The sequence below is a fragment of the Canis lupus genome, chromosome 5, assembly GCF_003254725.2.
Source record: "Canis lupus dingo isolate Sandy chromosome 5, ASM325472v2, whole genome shotgun sequence".
NCBI classification, from domain to species: Eukaryota; Metazoa; Chordata; class Mammalia; order Carnivora; family Canidae; genus Canis; species Canis lupus.
In genome coordinates this window covers 15,554,420-15,576,283 of record NC_064247.1, presented here as the reverse complement: position 1 = coordinate 15,576,283, position 21,864 = coordinate 15,554,420, and the positions used below count along the sequence as shown (strand labels likewise).

Below are 21,864 nucleotides of genomic sequence, written 5' to 3'. Positions count from 1 at the left end.
GTAGGATAACCTTGCTTGTCTATCCTTCTTTGGAATCACCGGCCTCCAATTCCTTTGCTCCTACATCTGAAAACCACCATGTCATCTATTCTTTCCCGTTTCTTAGGTGTTTGAGGTTCAAAGATACATGGTCCCCAAGTCTCTGCCTAGTCTGGAAGCACAGATGACATCATCTCATTTTGTTTTGAAAGGATCACTCAAGAGACCAGACCGAGGTCGGGCATGGGCAGAGGTAGGAAGAGCAGTGAGGAAGGTACTGTGGGAATCCGGGCAAAAGCCCATGGCGGCCTGCTCCAGGATTGCACAGGTGATTGAGTTCAGGGTGCATTTTGAACACAGAGCCGATGAGATTTGCTGTTCAAAGGGTTTCAGGTGTGAGAAAAAATAGGCAGGCGTAGTAGACTCTACCCTTGCTGGCCAGAACTCATTCATACATATCCTCAATTCCTTACCAGTGTGGCCTTATGCCCGACAGCCAGGAACGATTCTGAAGCCAGGAGTGCTTGGGTAATCCATGTTCAGATCATTTAAGATCAACAATAAGAAATGTGCATGGGTTGGGTCATTCCTGAGATACAAGCCAAAGCTCCTCTCCTCTCCTACCACCAGATAGCTTTTGCCCTGGAACAGCCAGCGGGAGGGACCAGCCAAGCAAAGCCCAGTGTGCTCATATACACCAGACAGTATTTGTCTGTGCTTTTCAAAGTCACCCTTGTTTCTTTGAAGCAGATTTCACCTGTCGCCAAATGTTAACCTGGGGCAGGGGGCCCCGGAGGAAGGGGAATGTGAGGACATGTAGTGTGGTACCAGGATCATTACCAAGGTCAGCAGCATAGGCAGGGCCCTGGCAATGACTCCAGTACTAAAGGGCCAGCTTTCCAACTTCTCCAGAGAAGGAATCAGCACTAGTATAACTTGAATTCCCCGGGAATGTGCCACACATTCTTCGACATTTTCCACGTGTGATCTTACCGAGGCAGGTAACATTTTAGACAAGGAGACTGGGGAGACTGGGGCTCAGGGAAGCAAAGGAATTTGTCCCAGTTACAGCTGACAAGTAATAAAACTGGAACCCAACTCCCAGTGAGCCTAAAAATGGAAACCCCAAGCCATTTCTATTAAACATAATTTTTATTTCATCCAAGGCAAAGCTAAATAAAATTCTACAATGCCAAACATGTTATAAAGGCAAGATAGTTGATCACATCCATTCTGTGCTTGAACACAAGTCATTGCTGGGTGTGTGCATATGTGTGCCTCCCAGAGGCACCCATGGACCAGAGGCCTCCCAGACCTATTGCTGCACTGATTTGATCTATAGTTATATAAAACAATTGACTATGGGTATTGTCATCCAAGCCAGAGGAATAAACCATGCATAAGATAGTCATAAGCTCTGAATATCAGGTGGGAGGTGGGAGGGGCGGGACTCCAACCTGGGACAGAGTAAAGTGAAGCAAGCTGTAGGGTTTCTTGAGAAGTTCCCCTCCTTGCCCCCCCTCCCCCAGCACTCATGGCAGCTGTCCCTAACAGGGAGGGAGTCATGGAGTTATGGAACCTAAGAGCATGGCTGGTCTTCCTCTCAGTCTCCTATCCTTTCTCAGGCTCCTGATGTCCCAACAGGTATAGATCCAGCCAGGGAAGATGGCTCCCCACGTGTGCAGAGTCTCCCCCATCTCAGACACACACACCTCCATACATCTGCTCTTCCATGCACAGCCCCCAGTCCACAGGTGTGTGTCTCCACTCGCACACCCTCTCCTGCCACCATCTCAAGGGCACGCTGTCACACCCCTCGCTTCACCTCCAGCTCTGGTCAGCCAGCCAGGTGGGAAAGGTCTGAGCTCCATCGGCCCCTCTCCCAGGCCACCCTCACCTTACAGGTTCATTCTGATGGCTTTTTGCTCAATTCCTACCCAGGGAGAACCCCAAGGCCTGGAATGCTGAGGTCTCGGTTTGAAGTCAAGGATGGAGAGCTAGGAAAGACTGTCTTTGGTCTTAGTGACTTTACTATCAGCACAGCTGATGCCTGCAGGGCTTCCAAGATCAATCCTACAAATGGCTCTCTCTAGCCCACCAGCCCTGGAAACACCCTCACCAGCCCCTGGAGACCGCCCTCTGAGATCTGCACACACTGAGGCTCTGCTTGGGAAGATGGCTCTGCCCATATACATTCCATTGCAATCCATCCAGTGCTCCTCCATGGGTCTCACCCCAGCACTGGAGCAGAACACTTCTCTGCTGTGAGGATGAAGCTGAGCATTCTTAGTACTTGCTCACTAAATGTCCATGATGCCCCCAGGCATTGGGGCCACCAAAAATGTCCCCCTACAGTCCCTATTCTATCACCTGAATTGAAAACTCCCAAACAAAAGCCATGGATAAGTACCTTTAAGCATCAGTGCCAAGGTTTCTAATATTACAAAGACTAAAATAATCCCAAGGGGGAGGAGTGGGAAGAGAGAGAGAGCAAGAGTGAGTGAGAGAGACAGAGAAAGTGCATGCGTGCATGTGCATGTATGTCTGTGCGTGTGTATCTCCTAGGGAGGGGACACAGAGGTGAGGACAGGATGGACTTGGAAAAATCCCTCCACTTATAATGCCTGGCCTCCAAGATCCCTTTCCAAGCCAAAACGATTTTTTTTTAGACAAAAACTCGCCGAGCCTCACAACAATCCTGGGAGGTAGGTAAATATGATTACACCCACTTTATGGATGGGGAAAGCTGAGCCCAGAGAAGATGCATGACCCACCTATCAGTCAGCAAGAGACAGACCCAGGAGTGGAGAGGGTGACACTCCTCCCCCACCGCCCCCCTCCTCTGAAGAGAGTAAGAGGAGCCCAGGCGACTCAGCTTGTTCAAATGTTGGAACTGGGAAGGGGGAAGAAAACCGTTCTCCTGAAGGTAGCCACAAGAAGTTTTCCAAATGCCTGGTAGTTCTGGTCTGTCTGCTCTCAAGCCAGGATAATCTGAACCTGAACCTAGGGTTCTTGGGGGGACAAGGATGGGAGCCCCGGAGGCAGATCAGAGTGGGACCCTGCAAACCCATCAGATGCAGTGAGGGCCGTGGGCCCCAGCCAGGCGCCCTGCAGGAGCTGCTGCTCCTCGCCTCCCCTGCCTCCGCCCTAGGGGAAGCCTGCAGCTGCCTTTTGACAGGGAGGATCCTGAGGCAGCCCCCATAACCTCTACTGCCCCTTTCCCTCTCAGGCCTAGAGGACACAGTGTCAGAGAGGGCTGCTCTCCCTGTCGGGGACCCCGACAGCTCCAAGATCCCATCACGTCCAGGGGGCCTCTGCTGGCACCACCCCAGCTCCCTGGTCCCTGGCATGGCCTTGGGCATTGGCAGGTTGGGGACCCCTCGCATAGTGCCACACCAGAGCTGGCTGTCCCATTCAGGCTGGAGAAGGGACAGAGGGGGTGAGCCGGGACACAAGGAGCTAAGGCACAGTCCAGCCCCCCACACAGGGGTGTGCAAACCAGTTCTCAGAAAAGCAAAGGAAGACTGTGAGCACTCTCTTCCTGCTCCTCCCCAACCCCAGGGAGGGAGAGGCGGTGGCACAGCTGAACAGGAAGCAGCCAGAAAACCCAAGGGCCCCCTCTTCCAAAGCAAGAGGATCCCTGAGGTGAAAGCAAGCCCTTGACCCCGGGTTAGAGGTGAACAACCCTGAGCCAGGGGAGAGGGTGTGATGGCTGGGCACGGGCACAGGAGGAGTGAACCCACAGGAGGGGAGGGTCTGAGGGTACAACATCTCAAGCAAGATGATGCCACCTGCTGCATCGGGGAAAGAGGAGCAGGAGTGGGGGAGCCAAGCCTGGGAGTTCCCAGGGGCGGCAATGGTCCCGCCATGCCGAGGAGAAGGGGCAGCCAGCACTGGTCGGGCTGGGGTGGGCACCCCAGTAGCCAAGAGGCCCTGGACACCGGCTCGCCAACCTCTGCAGTCCTGGTTCCCCAAGGAGAAATGCTAGGAAAGGCATAGGTAGCGCCCCAGTTCTCCATGAAGGCTGGAGGGCCCCCCTCACATGCCCCTCACGAACTCAGAGATCAGAGGAACAAGCCAGGGGAGACCCCTGGCAGCAGGTCTTGGGACCCCCCCCAAGACCAAGGTGGCCAGCCCTAGTGGGGAGTGTTCACAGACTCCAAGCAGCAGTGGGGGGCGGAGGGGACAGCGGACCACCCCGTGGTGGGGAGGAAAGGAAGCACCTCCCTAGAGGGACCTGGGGATCACGCATCCATCAGAGCCTCTCACTAGAGGCCCCCCTTCAGCAGGCTGCCACCCCCAGATCCTGCACCCAGTCCCCTAGGCCACTTCCACCACCAAAAGGGTTAGATCTCCACACTATTCACTGGGGTCCAGCTACTGGGGCAGGCCTTGCTGATCCCCACAAGCCTCTCTTAACGAGAAATCTGGAGGAAAACCAAGGTATTGCTCATACAGGGTGGGGAGACTGAAGAAGACCCCATGTATCCCAGGTGTCGGCGGGGTGGGAGGGGGCACCCCGCCTTCCTCACCAGCCAGCTCTCCTTTCCTGAGCTTTCCACAGGCCCCCTCCTCTGGCCAGCCCTCATCCGTGGGGAGCCCTGGCTGGGAGGAGGCAGGCAGGCTGGGCTGGACCCCAATGTCTCCCCAGAAAGACTACAGTTGGAGCCAAGCAGCAGGTGTCTCAGGCACGTGGGTTCACGGACATGGCTCAAGCATCCGTTCATCATCGGCAAGTGAGGCCCGGGCGGCTGCTTGGCCCCCAGCGGGGCCTCACACTTTGGTTGGTGGTTTCTCTTCCGCCTTAGAGCCAGGCAAGCCATTCTCTGTGTTATCATTCCCTGAGGAACTCACGAGGCACTCCTTCCTGGAGAGGGAGAGAGGAGGAGAGAGGCCAGAGTCAGGGGCCAGCTGTGGAGTGGAGCCGTGGGCCCCGTGACCAGCCTCGCACCCTCCCCCTCGCCTTCTGTAGGGCAAAGGTGGCAAGGCAAGGGGTCAAGTCACCCAACCTCTCTAGGCCTCAGTTTTCTCATCTATAAAATGGACATGACGATGACACCTTCCTTGTGGGGGTGCCATGAAGCATTAGTAAGCACCTAGAACAGTGCCTGGCAGGCAGACAGGACCCACTAAGGCCCACCATCACCTAGTCGTGCCAGTGTGGCAGGAGGCAAGGGTACCAGGCACTGTTCCCAGGGGTCAGTGCTCACAGGAAGCCAAACCAAACTAATTCCAGGCTGTGCCATCCCAGGGGGAAGGGTGCAGGCCAGCAGGCAACATGGCAAGGGCACAGAGCTCCTCCCCCAGACCCCCGGCAGGCCCTTCCTCCCTGAGCTGGCGGTGACCAGAGGTAGAAGAATGCTCGTGGAAGGGGCAGAGGTCCCGGCATCAAGGATGGCAGGTGTGGGCAGAGGGTGGTGGGACGGGGGAGAAGGCCACAGGAAGGAGAGATGGTCACATGGGAAGACATCCCCTGGAAGGCTCACCCCCCTGACTGCCCGGACCTGGACATGCTCCAAAGTTAGCACGTCCCACCCCAACGGCACCCAGGCTGTGCAGAGCTCTCCAGAGCACACCTGACTCCTACCTCACCCCGAGCTTTCTGCTCATGAAAATCTCCAGCCCTTTCCATGGCTGCCGTGGCTAAACTAGCTTAGCCTCACCTTGGGCTTGTGTTGCTGGCTTTGAGGACTTCAGGAAGGGCTTACTACTTTGACCTCATCAATTTTGTCTTGCAAAATTTAGTCCATATTTCCAGCCTATGGAGCTCCTTCTTCCTCAATCCCAATTTTGTTCTCCAACATAGTCACTAGGTTCCTGGAAATTTGGCATCATTCCTGGTACAATTCAAATCTTAATAACAATGAATAAGCAGAGCCCTGAAGACCTCTATTCAGATGGATCAATCTGTCAATCATCTAGCTAGCTACTTATCTCTACACCTAAGGTATAGTCAGCCCAGACAATTCCTGTCCACCTTACTGTACTCCTAAGCACTCCATATTTCCTTACTGAGAATCTGTGGGTACCAAGCACTGTGTCAGACTAGAAGGGTGCCTGCTTTCAGAAAAGTTGCAGTCTTCCAGAGAATGTGGCATTATTACATAAGTAACCGTAAAACAACGTGATAAAGATAGGATGAAGGGTTTACCAAGGAGGGATCCACCTAGGAAGTCCCCTTCCAGGGATCAGGGAGGGCTCTTCAGACATGTCACAGAAGTAGAGACCCACAAAGATGAGCAGGAAAGGAGGGAGGAGACATTTCAGACAAAGGGAACTGCCCCCATGAGTGGAAGTCCAGAACGGATCCTGAGATGCTGTCCAACACCTCCCCTCTTCTTGAGAAACCACCCCATCCCTGCTCTTCATGCAGGCTTTTCTCATGCTCAGAGGACCCCTCTCAGGCTTCCCTGTGGACTGTCTTCCACCTCCAGCCTCCCCCTGCCCAGTCCCACCAAAGCCAGACCCTTTCTTCCAATGCCCTCTGACCATGGCAGGCCCTGAAAGCCCTCACCAGCTCCGCTGCAGCCAGGAGGAAAGCCAATCTCAACCTGGCCTCCTGGGTCCCCAGGGGTCTCCCTGCAACACCCTCTGCAGGGTTGTTCTCTCCTTCCCCCCTAACACACTCCACCCTCTCAACCAACAAAACACCTTGTCCTCCAGACACATGCCTCTTCCCAGACTCTCTGCCTCTGCTCTCAGCAATTCTGGAACACCCCTCTCCTCACCCTCCCCAAGGCTTAAATTATATCCATTTTGCGAGGCCTACCACAATCACCCTTCAGCCAAAAATCCTTCCCTAGAATTCCACCCTCTTCTGAACCCCTGGAGCATTCTAAAGCACCTACCTTCTCTACCTTGTCTTACATTTATTTGCATATACGTCCTGTCTTCTTTACTTAAGGGCAGAATGTCATTCCTTCCAGAATTTCCTACAGTACCTGGCACAGTGCCTTGTACACACTACTTCAAAAATAGCCATCAGATGAAAGAATGAATGAATGAACTCTGGATATACTCCCTGAAACAGCAGGGTATGGTGAAAGTGGTTAAAGCTCGGAAGCCAGGCAAGTCAGGGTGCAAATCTCAGGTCTATGACTTTCTGGCTGTGTGGCCTGGGCAAGTCATGTAACCACTCTGAGCCCCGCCTTGCTCAACTGTAAAATAAAAATTATGGCTATTATATAAATAGCTGCCAGAGTACCTAACACATGGTAGGCATTCGATGAATGACAAGAAGTGTTATTATCCACAGCCATCTCCTGATCCACCAGCGCCCTAGCAAGAAAAGGTGTGGTCGACCTTGTTCTCGATGAACCCATGGTGGCTCCCAGTGATCCCTGTTTTCTTTTCTAGGTGCTTTTAAACCACACGTTGAATAATCTGCTCTCCAATTTTGCTAACCATTAGTAGCAAAACTGGTTATTAGGAAGAGAATATGATCTAACTCCATGCTCCTGGCCCCTCTCAAAATCTCCAAAACCCTGGCCATGATGCAGGGAGGCCATCCAAGAATTCTTCATCTCAGCCAGCGCTGGAGGAGAAACCCAGGGCCTCCTGCTCCCCACCCCCAGTGCCATCCCCTTAACATCCCCTCTGCCTGCAGCCTCCCCCCCCCCCACCAGCAGGATTTCTGCCCTTTCCAGCCTAACTTCGTCTACTCAAGAAAGCAGAATGATGCGAATAGAACCAGAGCAGCTCCCCCTTCCCCCTTGCATCTCCTTGCTACTATCACCCTCTCTGGTCCTCGCTTCTACCACCTTCTCTGCTCCAACTCCCCGAAGTTGTCCTCTTATCTTTCTTGCTGATAACACAGCTTCAAAATGCTTTTTTACATTCACTCCTGCTGCTCCGGAGCCTGCCACAGCTCTGGCAAGTCTGGATCAGGGGCTCGTACCCTCTCCATCTCCCCGTCTTCCCTCTCCTTCCCCTGAGAGGTGTGAGTGTCTATCTTTTTTTAAGATTTTATTTATTTATTCATGAAAGACACAGAGAGAGAGGCAGAGACATAGGCGGAGGGAGAAGCAAGCTCCATGCAGGGAGCCTGACTTGGGACTCGAACCTGGGTCTCCAGGATCAGGCCCTGGGCTGAAGGCAGGCGCTAAACCACTGAGCCACCCAGGCTGCCCTCTGAGTGTCTATCTTAAACCTGAGCGCGCCCTGGGGCTTCTGGGGAGGCCATATAAGCCTTTTTAGATTTTTTTTTTCAGTCTCCCACATGTGAACTTGAAGAATTTCGCAGGGACGCCTGGGTGGCTCAGTGGTTGAGCATCTGCCTCTGGCTCAGGGTGTAATCCCGGAGTCCCAGGACTGAGTCCCACAGGGAGCCTGCTTCTTCCCTCTGCCTGTGTCTCTGCCTCTCTCTCCGTGTATCTCTCATGAATAAATAAATAAAATCTTAAAAAAAAAAAAAAAGAATTTCGCAGTGAGACTCCCATCTGCCTAGAAGGGTTTTCCCATTTTAGAGTTTCTGTGCATGGAATCTCGTATTTTCTCTGATTAAAAAAACAAGGCAACCTAAATCCTTTGGTAGGATTTAGGTTGGGAAGGTACAAATGGAAAGAGAGAAGCTAATGGGATGGACAGGAAGGCAGCAGGATGAGGAAGAGCAAGTTCATGTACCCAGGGAACTCCTTGTGCTCAATAAATATGTATTAGGAGGGAGAGGAAGAGGGGCCGGGAGACAGGAAAGAATGGCAGGAGTGGGAAGAGAGGATGGGATGAGGGGACAGATGGAAAGATGAAGGCGGATGGGGGCAGATGACAGTGGAATGGAACAATGCTGGGAACACCCACAGCACAAGACGGGAGTGGATAGTGCGCCGGGGGAGGACCGGAGGGTACAATGGAGTCAACTCACTTCTTCTCCTGAGTCTTCTTGATGATGAAGGCGATGAACTTCTTGACCAGCAGGATGAAGATGAGGAGCCCGATGACCCCACCCACGACGCCCAGGATGATGAGGGTCACCGTGTTGTCCACTTCTTCCACTATATGGCCAGAGCAGGGGGAGAAGAGGCTGGGCGAGGGGAGGAGTCACCTGGAGCCCAGCACGATGGCAGCCCGATGGGTACAGCCCTCCAACCCTGGCATCTGGGACATGCCCACCCGCACCCAGCCCCCAACCCTCCGGAGGCCTTCCAGCAGGAAGCAGAAGCTGGAAGATGGCGTCCATCAGGTGAAGGCACAACACAAAGAGGTTCCTCCTCCACCCCCTCCACCCACATCCCCTCCCACAGACACACACAGTTCTGGAATAATCCAGACCCAGGGCCCAGAGCCGTTTTGACTTGACCCCCAAACTGCCACATGAGAATTTCATTGCCTCTTTCTGGGCCCCCTTTGTACATGTGGGAAAAATCAAGAATCTCCCTATAACAACTTCTATGTGGCAGGAAGACTTTGGGGTCAGGTTATCTGGATTGTAACTATCGGATCTCAGTAGTCACTAATGAACTAGTAACCTTCTACCTCAGTTTCCCGCTCTGAAAACTAAACTCCTGACTTCCAGAACCTGCTCCACTCACCATCTCCCCACCTCTGCTGAGAAAATTCCATCCTTCCAGTTGTTCTGACCAAAATCCTTAGAGTCATCCTTGACCCCTCCCTTCTCCAAACCCCACAGCCAATTCACCTAAGAATCCTAATGGCCCTAAATTAAAAATTCCAGAATCTGACTGCTCAGTACCTCACTGGCCCAAGATATCCTGGCCTGGAGTCCTCCTAACTGGACTCCTTACTCCATTGTCTATTCTTCACGCTACAGAGAGTTTATTCTGGGTTAACTCTTCTGCTCAGAGCTCTTCAGTGGCTCCCATTTCACTTACAAGGTCCCACACAGTATGGCTTAACCTGACTCATTTCTTGCCATTTGCCCTGTTCCAGACACTCTGACCTCTTTGATGTTCAAGTATCTGCCTCGGGGCCTTTGCACTTGCCGTTCCCACTGCCTGGACTATCTTCACAAAGATATCCTCGTAGTTTCTTCAAATGTGCTTATTCTATATCACCTTTCTGGTGAGGCCTTCCCTAGTGACACTGCTAGCACCCCCTCTTTCCTTCCCCATTTTGCTTTTTCTCTACAACACTAGCTATGTTCTTTTATACAACATCATTTCCTTTTTTTAAGATTTTTTTTTATTTGAGAGAGAGACAGTAAGAGAGCACAAGCAAGGGGAGGGAGAGAGAAAAGCCCCCAACATGGGGCTCAGTCTCAGGACCCCGGGATCATGACCTGAACTAAAGGCACACACAAAACCAAGTGAGCCACCCATTTCCTTCTTTTTTTTTTTTTTATTTCCTTCTTTATTTTACTACATATCTCCCCTGACTGGAAGGAAATCTCCGTAAGGGCAGGAATTTGTCTACTTTGTTCATGCTATATCCTCGGTGCCTAGAACAATGTCTGTCACATAAGTAGGTGCTCAATAAATATTTGTTGGCTAGATGAGTAAAGTAATCTGGAAAAATGGAGAAAAGATCCCCTCAACGGGATGTGTGAGGGACAAAGGTGCAAAGGCAAGGGACAGCACCTACCTCAGTGCCCAGCACCCTGAAATGCTCCTTAAACATTGTTGCCCCTTCCCTCCTCTTCACTCTTACAAAGACTGAGCACAAAGTGGGACAACATCCCAACATAGAGGAAGGTGCCATACACAGCCTAGACTCAGAAGGTTCCAGGCTCAGAGCAAGCTGCCTAGATGGCCTCTGGCTCTACCCTGGGCACAGCCAACAGATGAACTCACAGGCATCTCTCTCTCCAGGCGCACCTACCGCCCCCCCCCCCCCGCCCATCATCCAGGAGAGCAGGGAGCCCCCAGGCACACAAGAAATGTGGTACAAGCAGGATCCTAGAGCAGTCTCTACCTCTGTGCCTCCCTAGCCTTCCAGGCTCCCTGCCCAGGAAGCCCAGCGTTACACCTCCAGCCCCTTCTCTAACCACATCTAGTGTCTGGGGTCGTGTGACCACCTGGCTCCTCCCCACAGGCTTCTTCACTGCCCCATTGTTCCAACTGTGTCAGACTGTGATCCCCAACTGGGGTTTAAGCTCCAGAGTGGGGTGACCATTCTTATCAATCTCAGTTGCCTGTGCCTCTACGTGCTCTTCCCCTACGTCAGTCCTCTGTCTACCAGTCTCCTGTCCTACCCACACTCTCAGTTCCTCAAGCAAGAACACCGGGGATCATTCATAGCACTTTTGGTGTGATACCTGGCATTCGATCAACAGCTGCCAGGGGAATATGCAAGAATGGTAATAATCAGCACACGAAGAGGACTTTCCCACCACAAGCCACTCCTACATCGCATCCCTACTTCTCACAGGCACCGTAGGGTGATATCGATTTTACAGATGAGGAAAACCAGGTTCAGAGGGGCTAAGTGTGTATCATAAGCTGTTCAGTGACAGAGAAAGTATTGGAGCTAAGTTATTTGAGCTTCCAGATGTGACTCCATTAACTTCTGAAAGCATAAAGCAAAAAGGAAACACCAGTGTGGTCCATTTTGCCATCCGACTGAAATGAAGTGCTTCCCACTCTGCTGCCCTGGCCCCAGCCCCCCACTGCTTACATTTATCAACAACTTGGAGGAAGATGGTGGCCTGGTGTCGAAAATTATTCTCTTTGGGGTTCTGCACGTGACAGGTGTATTTGCCCGTGTCGCTGAATTCCAGGTTCCTCAGCAGAATGGAAATATTGTTCATCTTTTCTTTAGTGGAACCCTCCAGAGTGATGCGATCATCATCTTTGAACTTCACCTTGGGGTCAGACTTCTCGTTCTTCACCGTCCCGTCTATGAGCTGTGGGGGGGGGGGATGGGGAAGAGGTGGCCAGGAAAGAAGCAGGGTCAAGAGTCAGAGAGCATCACTCGAGCCCACTCCTTGGATGCCTCCCTGTCCAGGTCCAGAAAGAGCCTATAGAGGTGCTCCCCGGACTTGGTTTCCTTCCAATATCGATAGCTCCGCTTGTCTAACCTGAATTTCACTTGCTTCAAGCAAAACCCATTTTCTGTCATTAAGATCTCCCTGGAATGAAGCACAGCTTTTATTGCTTTCTTCATAAAAGCCTTTTAGGTAATGGCTCTGGCAAATACCACTCTCATTTCCCTCTGTCACCACCGCCACTGCCACCACCTCAGCCTTTGCTGACAACTTGTCCCCGTCCCCCTGATTCTGGCCCTCCATCAAGACCTGGATCAATCCTAAGGCAATGTCCATCAACAGCCTCTGAACCCAGTGTTTAATTACAACCAGAGTTGGTCTCTTGTGGCTTCCTTGTGTACACTTCGGGTCCCCTACGAGACTGCACAGCGAGTACTCACCAAACACCTGTCGCCTGATCCATCCCCACCCCCAGCCCACAGCCCTGCCGATGCTCCTGCAGGAGAGCTTTCTCTTCCCTAGCTTCCTCTCCCTTCTTTCTAGGTCCAGTTCCCTAGCTGTTCTCCCAGTTGGATGTTTCTCATTTCTTCTCTCCAAGCCTTCCACAGGTCTTTGTCTCTTCTGTTTTTTTTTTTATTATTAAATTATTTTTACACAAGCAATCCAAGTTTCAGGCACTTCTTCAGACCAGACAAAGGACTCTAGCCAAGAATTCCAACAAACCCCAAATTCTGGCAGCACCATCTAAGCATCCCTCCCACTTCCATCCTTCTGGACAAGCTCTGGAAAGAATGCTAGGAGAAAGGATGACAAAAGGTGGATTCTGGGGACCATCACAGGGAGGTCAGTCCAGAAGGGACCAGAGCAGGGAATAGGGAGGCACCGGTGAGGGGACAGGGAAGGGAGGAGGGTCTGTCCTTCCCCCAGTACTTACTGTCCTGAATGTATCACTGGTGTTGTAGGACCACCAGAAGTGGAGGTCCTGGAAGCCAAAGCAGCTGGAGAAGGTGCAGGGCAGCAGGATCTCCGTGCCATTGACAGCGTAGATCGTGGTGGCCTTCCCCACGGACACCTCCAGGGACAGGGATGCGGGGAGCAGGAAGAGACCTGTGTGACAGTCACCACCTCCCTTAATAAACCCCTGCGGGGATCTCCAGCCTGAGCTCTGGAAGAGGACGCTGGGAGGGAGGAGAGGCTTGGCCAGGCAAGGAGGTCGCTGTCACCCTCTGTATCAACTTCGGGAGGACGGTTCTCTTTACGTCAATTAACACTGTCTGAGCCACTCCCACCCCCACCCCACCCCCTTCGCACCCCCACTGGGCGCTTGGCCTAGACCAGCGAGCCGCCCGCCCGTGTGGCACTCCGAATGACCAGCAGAGGTCACCCCAACCCAGGAAAACGAGGCCCTCACGGGCGGCCGCGCCCCCCACCCTGCGGACACAGTGCCCGCAGGTGCCATCCCCGCAGGTGCCATCCCCCATCACCCCAAGTGCCCGACCCGCTCCGCCTATTTGCCGAGGGAATTTCCCCTGGGACGGGGCGCCGCCCCCCAATTAAGTGTCCGGATCTGGGGGCTGGAGGGGTGGGGTCCAGGGGGGTCCAGGGCGGGGTGGAGGCTGGAGCCCGTCCCTTGTGGCGAAGAAGAGAAAATGGGCAAGTGGAGCCCGCGATTCTGCGCAGAGGCCTCTCGACCCCCCGAGCCCCGGATGCTCCCACGGGGCCCACGGCCCCACGGGTGGAGAGGCCTGGGTTGGGGGGGAGCCGGCCCAGGCCAGGATGACAAGCCGCAGCACCCGGGGGCCGGCGGCGGGAAAGGGGTCGCAGGACACAAAGTGAGAGGGAGGGTGGGAGACACGCGTGGGGCAGATTCCACGCCACAGGGACGCGCGAGAGCGGGGCGGCTTGGAGAGCGCGCTGGACCGCTGACCCCTCCAGACCTGCAGCCCGTGGGACCCTCCTCCTGGGAAGGTCCTTCCAGCACCGGCCCCCTCCCCAGCTCTTCCTGTCCCCACACCCACTCCCCAGGACACCAATACTACCCCTGCCGCTTAGGCGAGTGGAAACCATCAGAGTCCACTCCTGGCCTCTAGGAGCAGCCTCCGGAGTCCTTGAAAGGGGCCCTGGCCCTCCTCCTCTCCTACAGAGTCCTGGAGGAGATCCCACTGTAACTCAAGGTCCTTGGAGGAGGGGCATCAGAATAAGGTGCCTAGGCGATGTCCTTGCCCCCAGGTGAAAGGGGGATCTGGGGTCTCCCTGAGTGAGGTCTCCGAGAGAGTCCTACTCAGGTTCTCAGTGATCCCTCTTCTGGCCCAGAGCCTTGCTATGGGCTGCAAATGGGCAATCCCATTCATTCCCACACACACACACCTGTAAGATGGGTATTAGCAATCCTACATTTTACACATGGGAAGGTGAGGCTCAGAAGAGCAAAGTGCGGGGCAGCCCAGGTGGCTCAGCGGTTTAGCATCACCTTCAGCCCAGGGTGTGATCCTGGAGACCCAGGATAGAGTCCCATGTCAGGCACCCTGCGTGGAGCCTGCTTCTCCCTCTGCCTGTGTCTCTGCCTCTCTCTGTGTCTCTCATGAATAAATAAAATCTTAAAAAAAAAAAAAAAAAAAGAAGAAGAAGAAGAGCAAAGTGCCTTCCCCAAAGTTGATCATCTTCTAGGGGAACTTGAAATCTGAACCCAGGTCTGACTAGAGAGCTAATGGGCAGTTGAGAGCAGCCATGTGACTGTATTAATTCCTGTCCCAAAGTTTCCCAGTTCTTCCCAAACTGCATCACCTCTCAGCGACTTGCACCTCCAGCCCAGTGTTTCCAGAATGCCAGAGCTAAAGGCTCCAAGCTGACCAACTATTCTTTACTGTGCATTTTAGAGACAGGACAAGAAGGCCCCATGTGGAAAGAAACTTGGTTGTGCTGACTGGGCTGTCCTGGTTGGGCCCCAGGAAACCCCCTCTCAGCCCAGGTCCGCTCTCAGACCTACAGGCAGTTCTCAGAACTGGTGTTGTTCCCAAAACAGCCAGGATCAGTCTTCATTTTAAAGGTCAATTATCTTGCTCTTTCTCCCATCCTCACTATCAAGGAAGGACCTCTTTTGTCTACCTAAATTCCTTATGGCACCTAACCATTCCTCTTGCTTTGCTCACCTGAGACAACGATGCCTGGTGGCATCTAAGTGATGTGTTTTTTTTTTTTTAAGACCTTATTTATTTAGTCATGAGAGACACAGAGAGAGAGGCAGAAACATAGGCAGAGGGAGAAGCAGGCTCCATGCAAGGAGCCCGATGCGGTACTCGATCCCAGGACCCCCGGATCATGCCCGGAGCTGAAGGCAGATGTTTAACCACTAAGCCACCCAGTTGTCCCACCTAAGTGATACTTTTTTAAATGACAGAAAGGTCTCCGAGGAGAGGTGGCAGCCCTGCTTCTTGCCCTCAAGGCTCCACTCAGCTTCTTCACATTGCCCTTTCTTCTGAAGGCAAAGTGGAGTGCTCTCACCCCAAAGGTCAGAAGGAACATCCAGTGGTGCGGTAACCCATCATCACCCCTGCCACTGTGGATAATAGCTGATATTTATTGAGCAAGTAGTATGTGCCGGGCCCATTTGATCCTCACACCCACCCTGTGAGTGACATACTATTGAAGAGCCCTATTATAGATGAGACAACTAAGCACAGAGAGGCTAAGTGACTTGCCTAGGGTCAACAAGAACTATTTCTAGCGTTCCAAAGCCCCAAAGCAAAAGAATCCTTTCTTTCATCCTAAGAGGGCAGGACTTGCCCACCAACATTCCAGTCAGTGCTGAAAAGTTAGCACTGATCCTTTGATTGGCGCTTATATGCCAGGAATTGTTCTAGAGCAGTGGCTTTCCAACTTGAGAAAACATCAGAACATCCTAGAGGACAACAGACAGCTTGGCCCTACCTCTGGAGTTTCTGATTCAGAAGGTCTACAGCCTGAGAACTTGCATTTCTGAACGTTCCCAGGGAATGCTGTGGTCACGGACTGCACTTCAAGAACCGTCGTGCTAGAGGATTTATACATATTAACGGCAACATTTTTTTAAGATTTATTTATTCACTTATGATAGACATAGAGAGAGAGAGGAGAGAGAGAGAGAGGAAGAGAGAGGCAGAGACACAGGAGGAGAGAGAAGCAGGCTCCATGCCAGGAGCCTGACGTGGGACTCAATCCCGGGTCTCCAGGATCACACCCTGGGCCAAAGGCAGGCGCTAAACCACTGAGCCACCCAGGGATCCCCTTCACGCCAACTTTTATTAGAACACCAAAAGGTAGCTATAATTTTCCTCATTTTACAGATGATGAAACTGAAGCTCAGAGAGGTTAAGCAACTTGCCCAGGGCCACAGAGTAAATGGGGAATCTGGAACTAGCACTTTCTATAAGAGAGGAGAGGCATTTTATACACATTGTCTCATGTAATCCTCAAACTAATTCTGGGAGGTGGTTATTATTTTTATCCTTGATACACAAAATGAGGAAACAGGCACACAGAAATTAACTTGCTCAGGGCCACACACTCAGTGAGGGAAAAAGCAGTACTCACACTGTCAAGGCTAGCTCTGCTTAGCGCTCCTGGCTTTCTTTTTACCTCTGCTCCTGCCCTGCAGCACACCTCCCCCAGAGGTCTAGGGACAGGAGCCAGACAGGCCACCCTAACTCTGCTTCTGATCCCCATTGTTCCTCCAAATCAAGGAACAGAGTACAGAACTATGACAGGAAATCCCTCAGGAGAAGCTTCCTGATAACCACAGGCCTCCCTTGGGACCCAAGCTCCAAGAAGAACCATAGCTCCAGCCCGCAGCTCTCATTGGCTCCCTTGTCCAGGAACCTGGGTCCTCAGGAAGATGGGGGGAACTCAAGTCAGGGGTCAAATCACCTCCACGACCCCAGCCAGGGTCTCTGGGTGCTCTTAGAGACCCAGAGAACAGGGTCTCTAAGAGCACCAAAAATACACATCACAAGTAAAATCTAACTGCTTTAAACAGGTAGAAGCAAAAATGAGCAAAAGAACAATCCAGAACAGAGGACAGACTATTTCTTTAAGGTCTAGCTCATGACAGTGCACATTTCTGCCTGATTAGTGTGTGCCTGCGTGGATGACTTAACTAATACTCTCAGGACTCCCACAGTGAAACACTGCCATTCTCACCATAGCCTGGAGGGAACAAAGGAAAGGCACAGCGGCTTCCACGGAAAAGTCCAGAGCCCTGCCCAAGTTAAGGCAACACTGAAGGTGGGCAAGGCTGGCCTCTGCACCGCACATCCTCCCGGCCATCTGGAAGCCCTGCCCACTGTGTCTGAGAGGCTGGTACATAGGAAAGCCCTGGGGGGCCTGTCTCCCATGCTCCCTCACCTGTGATGCTGTGCTGGGAGGGTGGGAGGGAGCAAAGGCAGGTGTCGATCCACTAGAGGCCCCCAGAAGGGTGCTTCAGTAGGGTGGCCAGGCCAGGAGCAGGAGCAGACTGGTTGGCAGGTGCAAGGCAGGCCCCGCTCTGCTGGCTGACCTTGAGAAAGTCAGGGATGCCATGTCCCACGTGCACACCCCCAAGCCAGGATAGCGGTCTTTCCTCCCTCCTGAACTTCCGTGTAAAGCCGAAACACGAGCTTACAAAACACAAGCAGGGCTTCCCATGAGTCCATCCCTCTGACCTAGGCACCCTGCAAGTAGAAGAGGATGGTGTTTGAAAGGAGGGAGGGGGACAGGTCTGGCCTTCATCACAGGTCTGGAAGGAACCAGGGCACCCCTAGCTTAATGACCAGTGTCAGCCAAGAATGTCCACAGGCCATCCACACATTTTCTACTCACACCCTGTAGCACCTCAGAGAGGTAATTCTTGCCATGTGGCCATTTCCCTGGAGTAAAGAAGCTGCTTAGAATTTCTTCTGCTCACAACTTTAGCGCATGCACATGTGTGTTTAGGATTAGAGGCCTCTTTCTGGCACCATGGGATCGATGAACAAGTCCTCATGATCCTGTGGAATTCCACCCTGAGCCCCAAAGCTTTGCCTTCGCTCACTGAAAAGCCCTAACCCACTAGCTAGCGATTCTCTGAAGCCTTCGGCCCCTCCCATCCTCATTTGGGTGCTGCTGGGATTGGGGGGAGTCTGAGGATTGACTCAGGGCTCCCAAGTTTTACCAAAGTAAAAAAAAAAAGTACTCAGCGCGTGCAAATCTTATTATTAAATACTCACACCAGCAGGAATCTTCTGGCCACCATCAGATGTTCCAAGGTAAATGCCAAGGCAGGAAATGGTCTGCCACTTTTTTCCACATCCAAGGATCAGTCACACACACACACACACACACACACACAGGGGAGGGCCGCTGAAAGAGGGGCAAGGTGGCAGGGACTCTAAGTTTAGCTCCAAGGGCTTGCCTGCAAGGCAGACGGAAACAGGCTGACTGTAAGGGGAAGCTGATACTCTCTGGCCCTGGGGGAGTCAGACAGGCTCAAAGTGAGAGCTGAGAGGCAGAAAGTGGGCCGAGGCAGGACAAGACCCCTCCTGGGGTGCAGGCCCCTGGGGCTTCAGGAGGCAGGGTTGGGCCAGCCAAGGCACCTGGGCCCAGAGACAGGAAAGATTTCAGCTCCCTCTCCCTAGGCAACCTGCCTACTTCCTGCCCACCCCCAGGAGCTTTGTTGAGACACAAGCATGCCCCTGAGAGATGACTGGATGCTCAACAAAACCAGCTTTGCCAACAAGTCCAATCAGTGTGCCTGGCCCTTCTCTTGCATGCCACAGGATGGGTGCACTGGCACGGCCAGCCCATGACTTATGTGAGGATCCCCACACTCTCGGCAAGAGGGCAAAGTGGGAGAATCTGTGCCCTGATCCACCTTTCACATGGATCTCAGCAGGGGGCGGCCAGTCAGAAGGGCTTTGGGGTACCCTACAGGCCAGCATCTCCAGAAAAAGACCAATCACCAGGTCCAGATTCAAACCTGGAGCATCCTCCTACTTCTCCCCTTCCCTGCCCACCCCGCTTCTGCATGAACTCTTTACCTCCCCCTTTCCTTTCTTTTTCTTCCAGCAGGGGGTCTCAGAGCCCTCTCCTTAATTGCATTCTCATTAAACAAACCCTTAATAAATACATACGGAGACAGAGGGTTGCACAACATAGCACCCTCACAAGTGATAATTAAACACAGATCACAGCAATTAAGCAAATCAAGGAACAAGGAAGGGGTGGGCAGGACAGATAGATTACCAGTTACAGGCTCAGGAAAGGACTGACACCCACAGAAACCTCAACTGCAACAATGAACTTTTCTCCACCTAAGAGAGGGATGTCTTGCGAGGTTATGGGGAATCTGTAGGATGGGTGTGAGACTGATATGAGGCCAGGAGGCTGGAAGGTAGGGAACTCCCAGGAGGCCACTGCTCCATCCCCAGTCTCTGTAGTTGTCTGGGGGCCCCCAAGCCTGGATCCCTGCATGCCTCACCCCTTCCCTCGGCTCAGCTGCACAATCCTGCTGACCAAACTTTAGGGAGGTAAGCTGGTCTGACAAAGCCCAAGAGACCTGGATTCCATCCCACTTGACCATCAATTGGTCATGTGGGACGAGTCACCTTCCCTCTCTGGACCCTGGCTTCCTCATCCTAGGGGAGCTCTGTGATACGGTTCCCAAACTTCCTGCCAGCTCTGATGCTGCCAGGGAGCTTCTCCAGTTGGCCTCCGCATCACCCCTCCTGGACTGAGAGCAAGTTTAGCATCTGTGTCCCAAGCTCAAAGCCATGTCCTCTGTGAGGGCTCAGCAGCGGCTGCCTGGGCAAGGTCCAAAGGGGGACCCTGTTGGTATTCCCTTGGTAAACCAGGGGGGCGGGGAGTGGTATAGGCAGGACCAGTTCTGGGCCTGGAAGTCTCCTACCTAGGAATCACTCTGCTTTCTCCTGGGCTCCCAAAGGGTAGCTCAGGGAGTCATCCAAACCCGTTCCACTGGGCTTCTGCTCCTACCTAGTCTACTCAGCTGAACAGTCCCAGGAGGAGCTGGGGGCTTCCACCCGGAGAAAAGCACCATGACTCTGCCCACATTCCTCCCCCAGTGTATAATGTGGTTTCCCCAGAGGACTGGTTCTATGATTATTCTAATGGCTGGCCTCCCACCACCCAGCTGGGCAGTAGGCAGAAGGGAAACCAGAGGTGTTGATAAGTGGGCTGGATTAATGGCTGTATGAGTTTGAATTCCCCACTGACCCCTTACCCCAGCCACAGTCACAATGGGAACCTGAGCTGATCAGATGGGATGGGGGGTGCTGGTGCCCAGCGGCACTATGCCTACCCCACAAAGAGGCGCCTCAGGCCTCATTAGGGTCGCTGTGAAACCAGCACACATCTGTGCCAAAGGGACAAGAGAAAGCACCAGTGTCCTCTCTCTAGCTGTAGGGATGTCATTAAATCAGTGGCTCCTGAGTGAAAGAAATACTCAGTCCCCCGTCCACTACCATGTGCTTAGTGTGGCAGGTCAGCATACAGTTTATTTGCATTTGCAGAAACAGCAGCGACTGCCCTTAAAAGCCCGGTCTCCCTGTTTTCAGCACAAATGCCTATATCATGTGCCTAGCCCGATGAGGGGAGCTGCCAAAAGCCAAATCTGATAAATATAAACAGGAAGAGGTACAGGTGCCAGAGACAGAATCAGCTTACATTGAAATCCAGCTCTGATTTATGAGGAGATGATATTCTGGACTCCTATCATTCTCTCATCTCTTGGAGTTTGCCACTCAAAATGATCATGTACATATTAATAGATATTAATACCCTGTTCCTTCTGTGTCCTCTGGATATGTCTCCCCAGTCTTCATATTCATCTCAAAAATGAAGAGCTGAGAGCAGGTTAAACAGATCCTCCCTGTGGAATCTCTTTATAAGAAGAGAGACAAGATCCTCCCTAAAAGGGGGCTTGAAGGATCCTCCAAGTCCCTCCAAGCCTCCAACCCTCTCCAGTCCTTGGTGTGGCGCCCCAGGGAAGACAGTGGGCACTGGAGAAGACAGGGCAGAGGAGACAAATAGAAAAAGCTCCAGGAGGAAGGGGAGACCCCCCCCCCTCCGCCCCGGGCACCCTCCTTCCACCCCTTCCAGTTGGTGCATGCCCGCCCCCAACGCCTGGGCAACAAGCATCCAAGTTGCAAACAGCTCCGGGCAGGGGTAGGAAGCGCCATCCCAACAATCACACGTGCGCCCCCCTGGCACCCCCTACACCCAGGGCACAGACCCCCTCCCCGCCGCGTGCCTAAACCTCGGAACTCGGGAGACCCTGGCGCAGCCCCCACCACGCGGCTCCAGCAGCCGGGAGCCGAAGGCACCACAGACAGCAAAGAACTAATGACGGGGCTGGCCGCGGTTGGGCAGGGGACGCGCACGGTCCCCGGGGAGCACGGCCTTAGCCGTGCGGCCAGCAAGAAACTCTTGGCATCGGTGCTCCTTCCGCGCCGCACTCCAGAGCCCACCGGGTCCAAGGCACTTCTCTGCCAAGTGTCCCCTCCCCGGGGGCAAGGAGGGTGGAGAAAGGGGGAAAGGATGAAGCCGGGGCTGCCTTACCCAAAAGCCCAGAGCCCAGCCATCTCGCCCGGGCTGCGCCTCGGTCCCCGGCCCCGGGCATCGTTCTGTGGTCTCCGGAGCGCCCGGGGGCGCGGGGATGGGACGCGGCGCAGCCGCTCGCAGCGCGGTCTGCAGTGGGCCGCGGGGCCGCCGGAGCTCTGCGCCGCCGCTCGGGGCTCGGGAAAGTTAGCGGGGAGCGCGCCAGGGCGGGGGGGGCCCGGGGCGGGGGGAGGAGGAGCCGGCTGCCGGGGCGGCTGCTGAGGGCACCGGGAGGAGGAGGAGCAGGAGGAGGGGACGGCGACTAGCGGAGGACCGCTGAGCGGGCGCGGAGGAGAGCGGCGCTGCGCCTCTGCCCTGGAAGCGCTCCAGCCGCAGGAGGGGCGGTGGCCGCCGCGGAGCCCGGGGCGCCCCCGCCCGCTGCGCACCCTGCCCGGGAGCCCCGG

General features: G+C 53.7%; 1 protein-coding gene across 1 annotated transcript; it reads right to left on the bottom strand.

The window, feature by feature from the left end:
• Positions 1-1,126: 1,126 nt before the first annotated feature.
• SCN4B (sodium voltage-gated channel beta subunit 4) lies at positions 1,127-21,602 on the bottom strand. The gene is made up of 5 exons (XM_025465355.3): positions 21,422-21,602; positions 12,792-12,964; positions 11,548-11,776; positions 8,840-8,969; positions 1,127-4,846 (listed from the first exon to the last, which is right to left on the bottom strand). The coding sequence occupies exons 1-5, from the start codon at positions 21,480-21,482 to the stop codon at positions 4,753-4,755; spliced, it is 687 nt and encodes a 228-aa protein (XP_025321140.1). The 5' UTR covers positions 21,483-21,602; the 3' UTR covers positions 1,127-4,752.
• Positions 21,603-21,864: the final 262 nt, after the last annotated feature.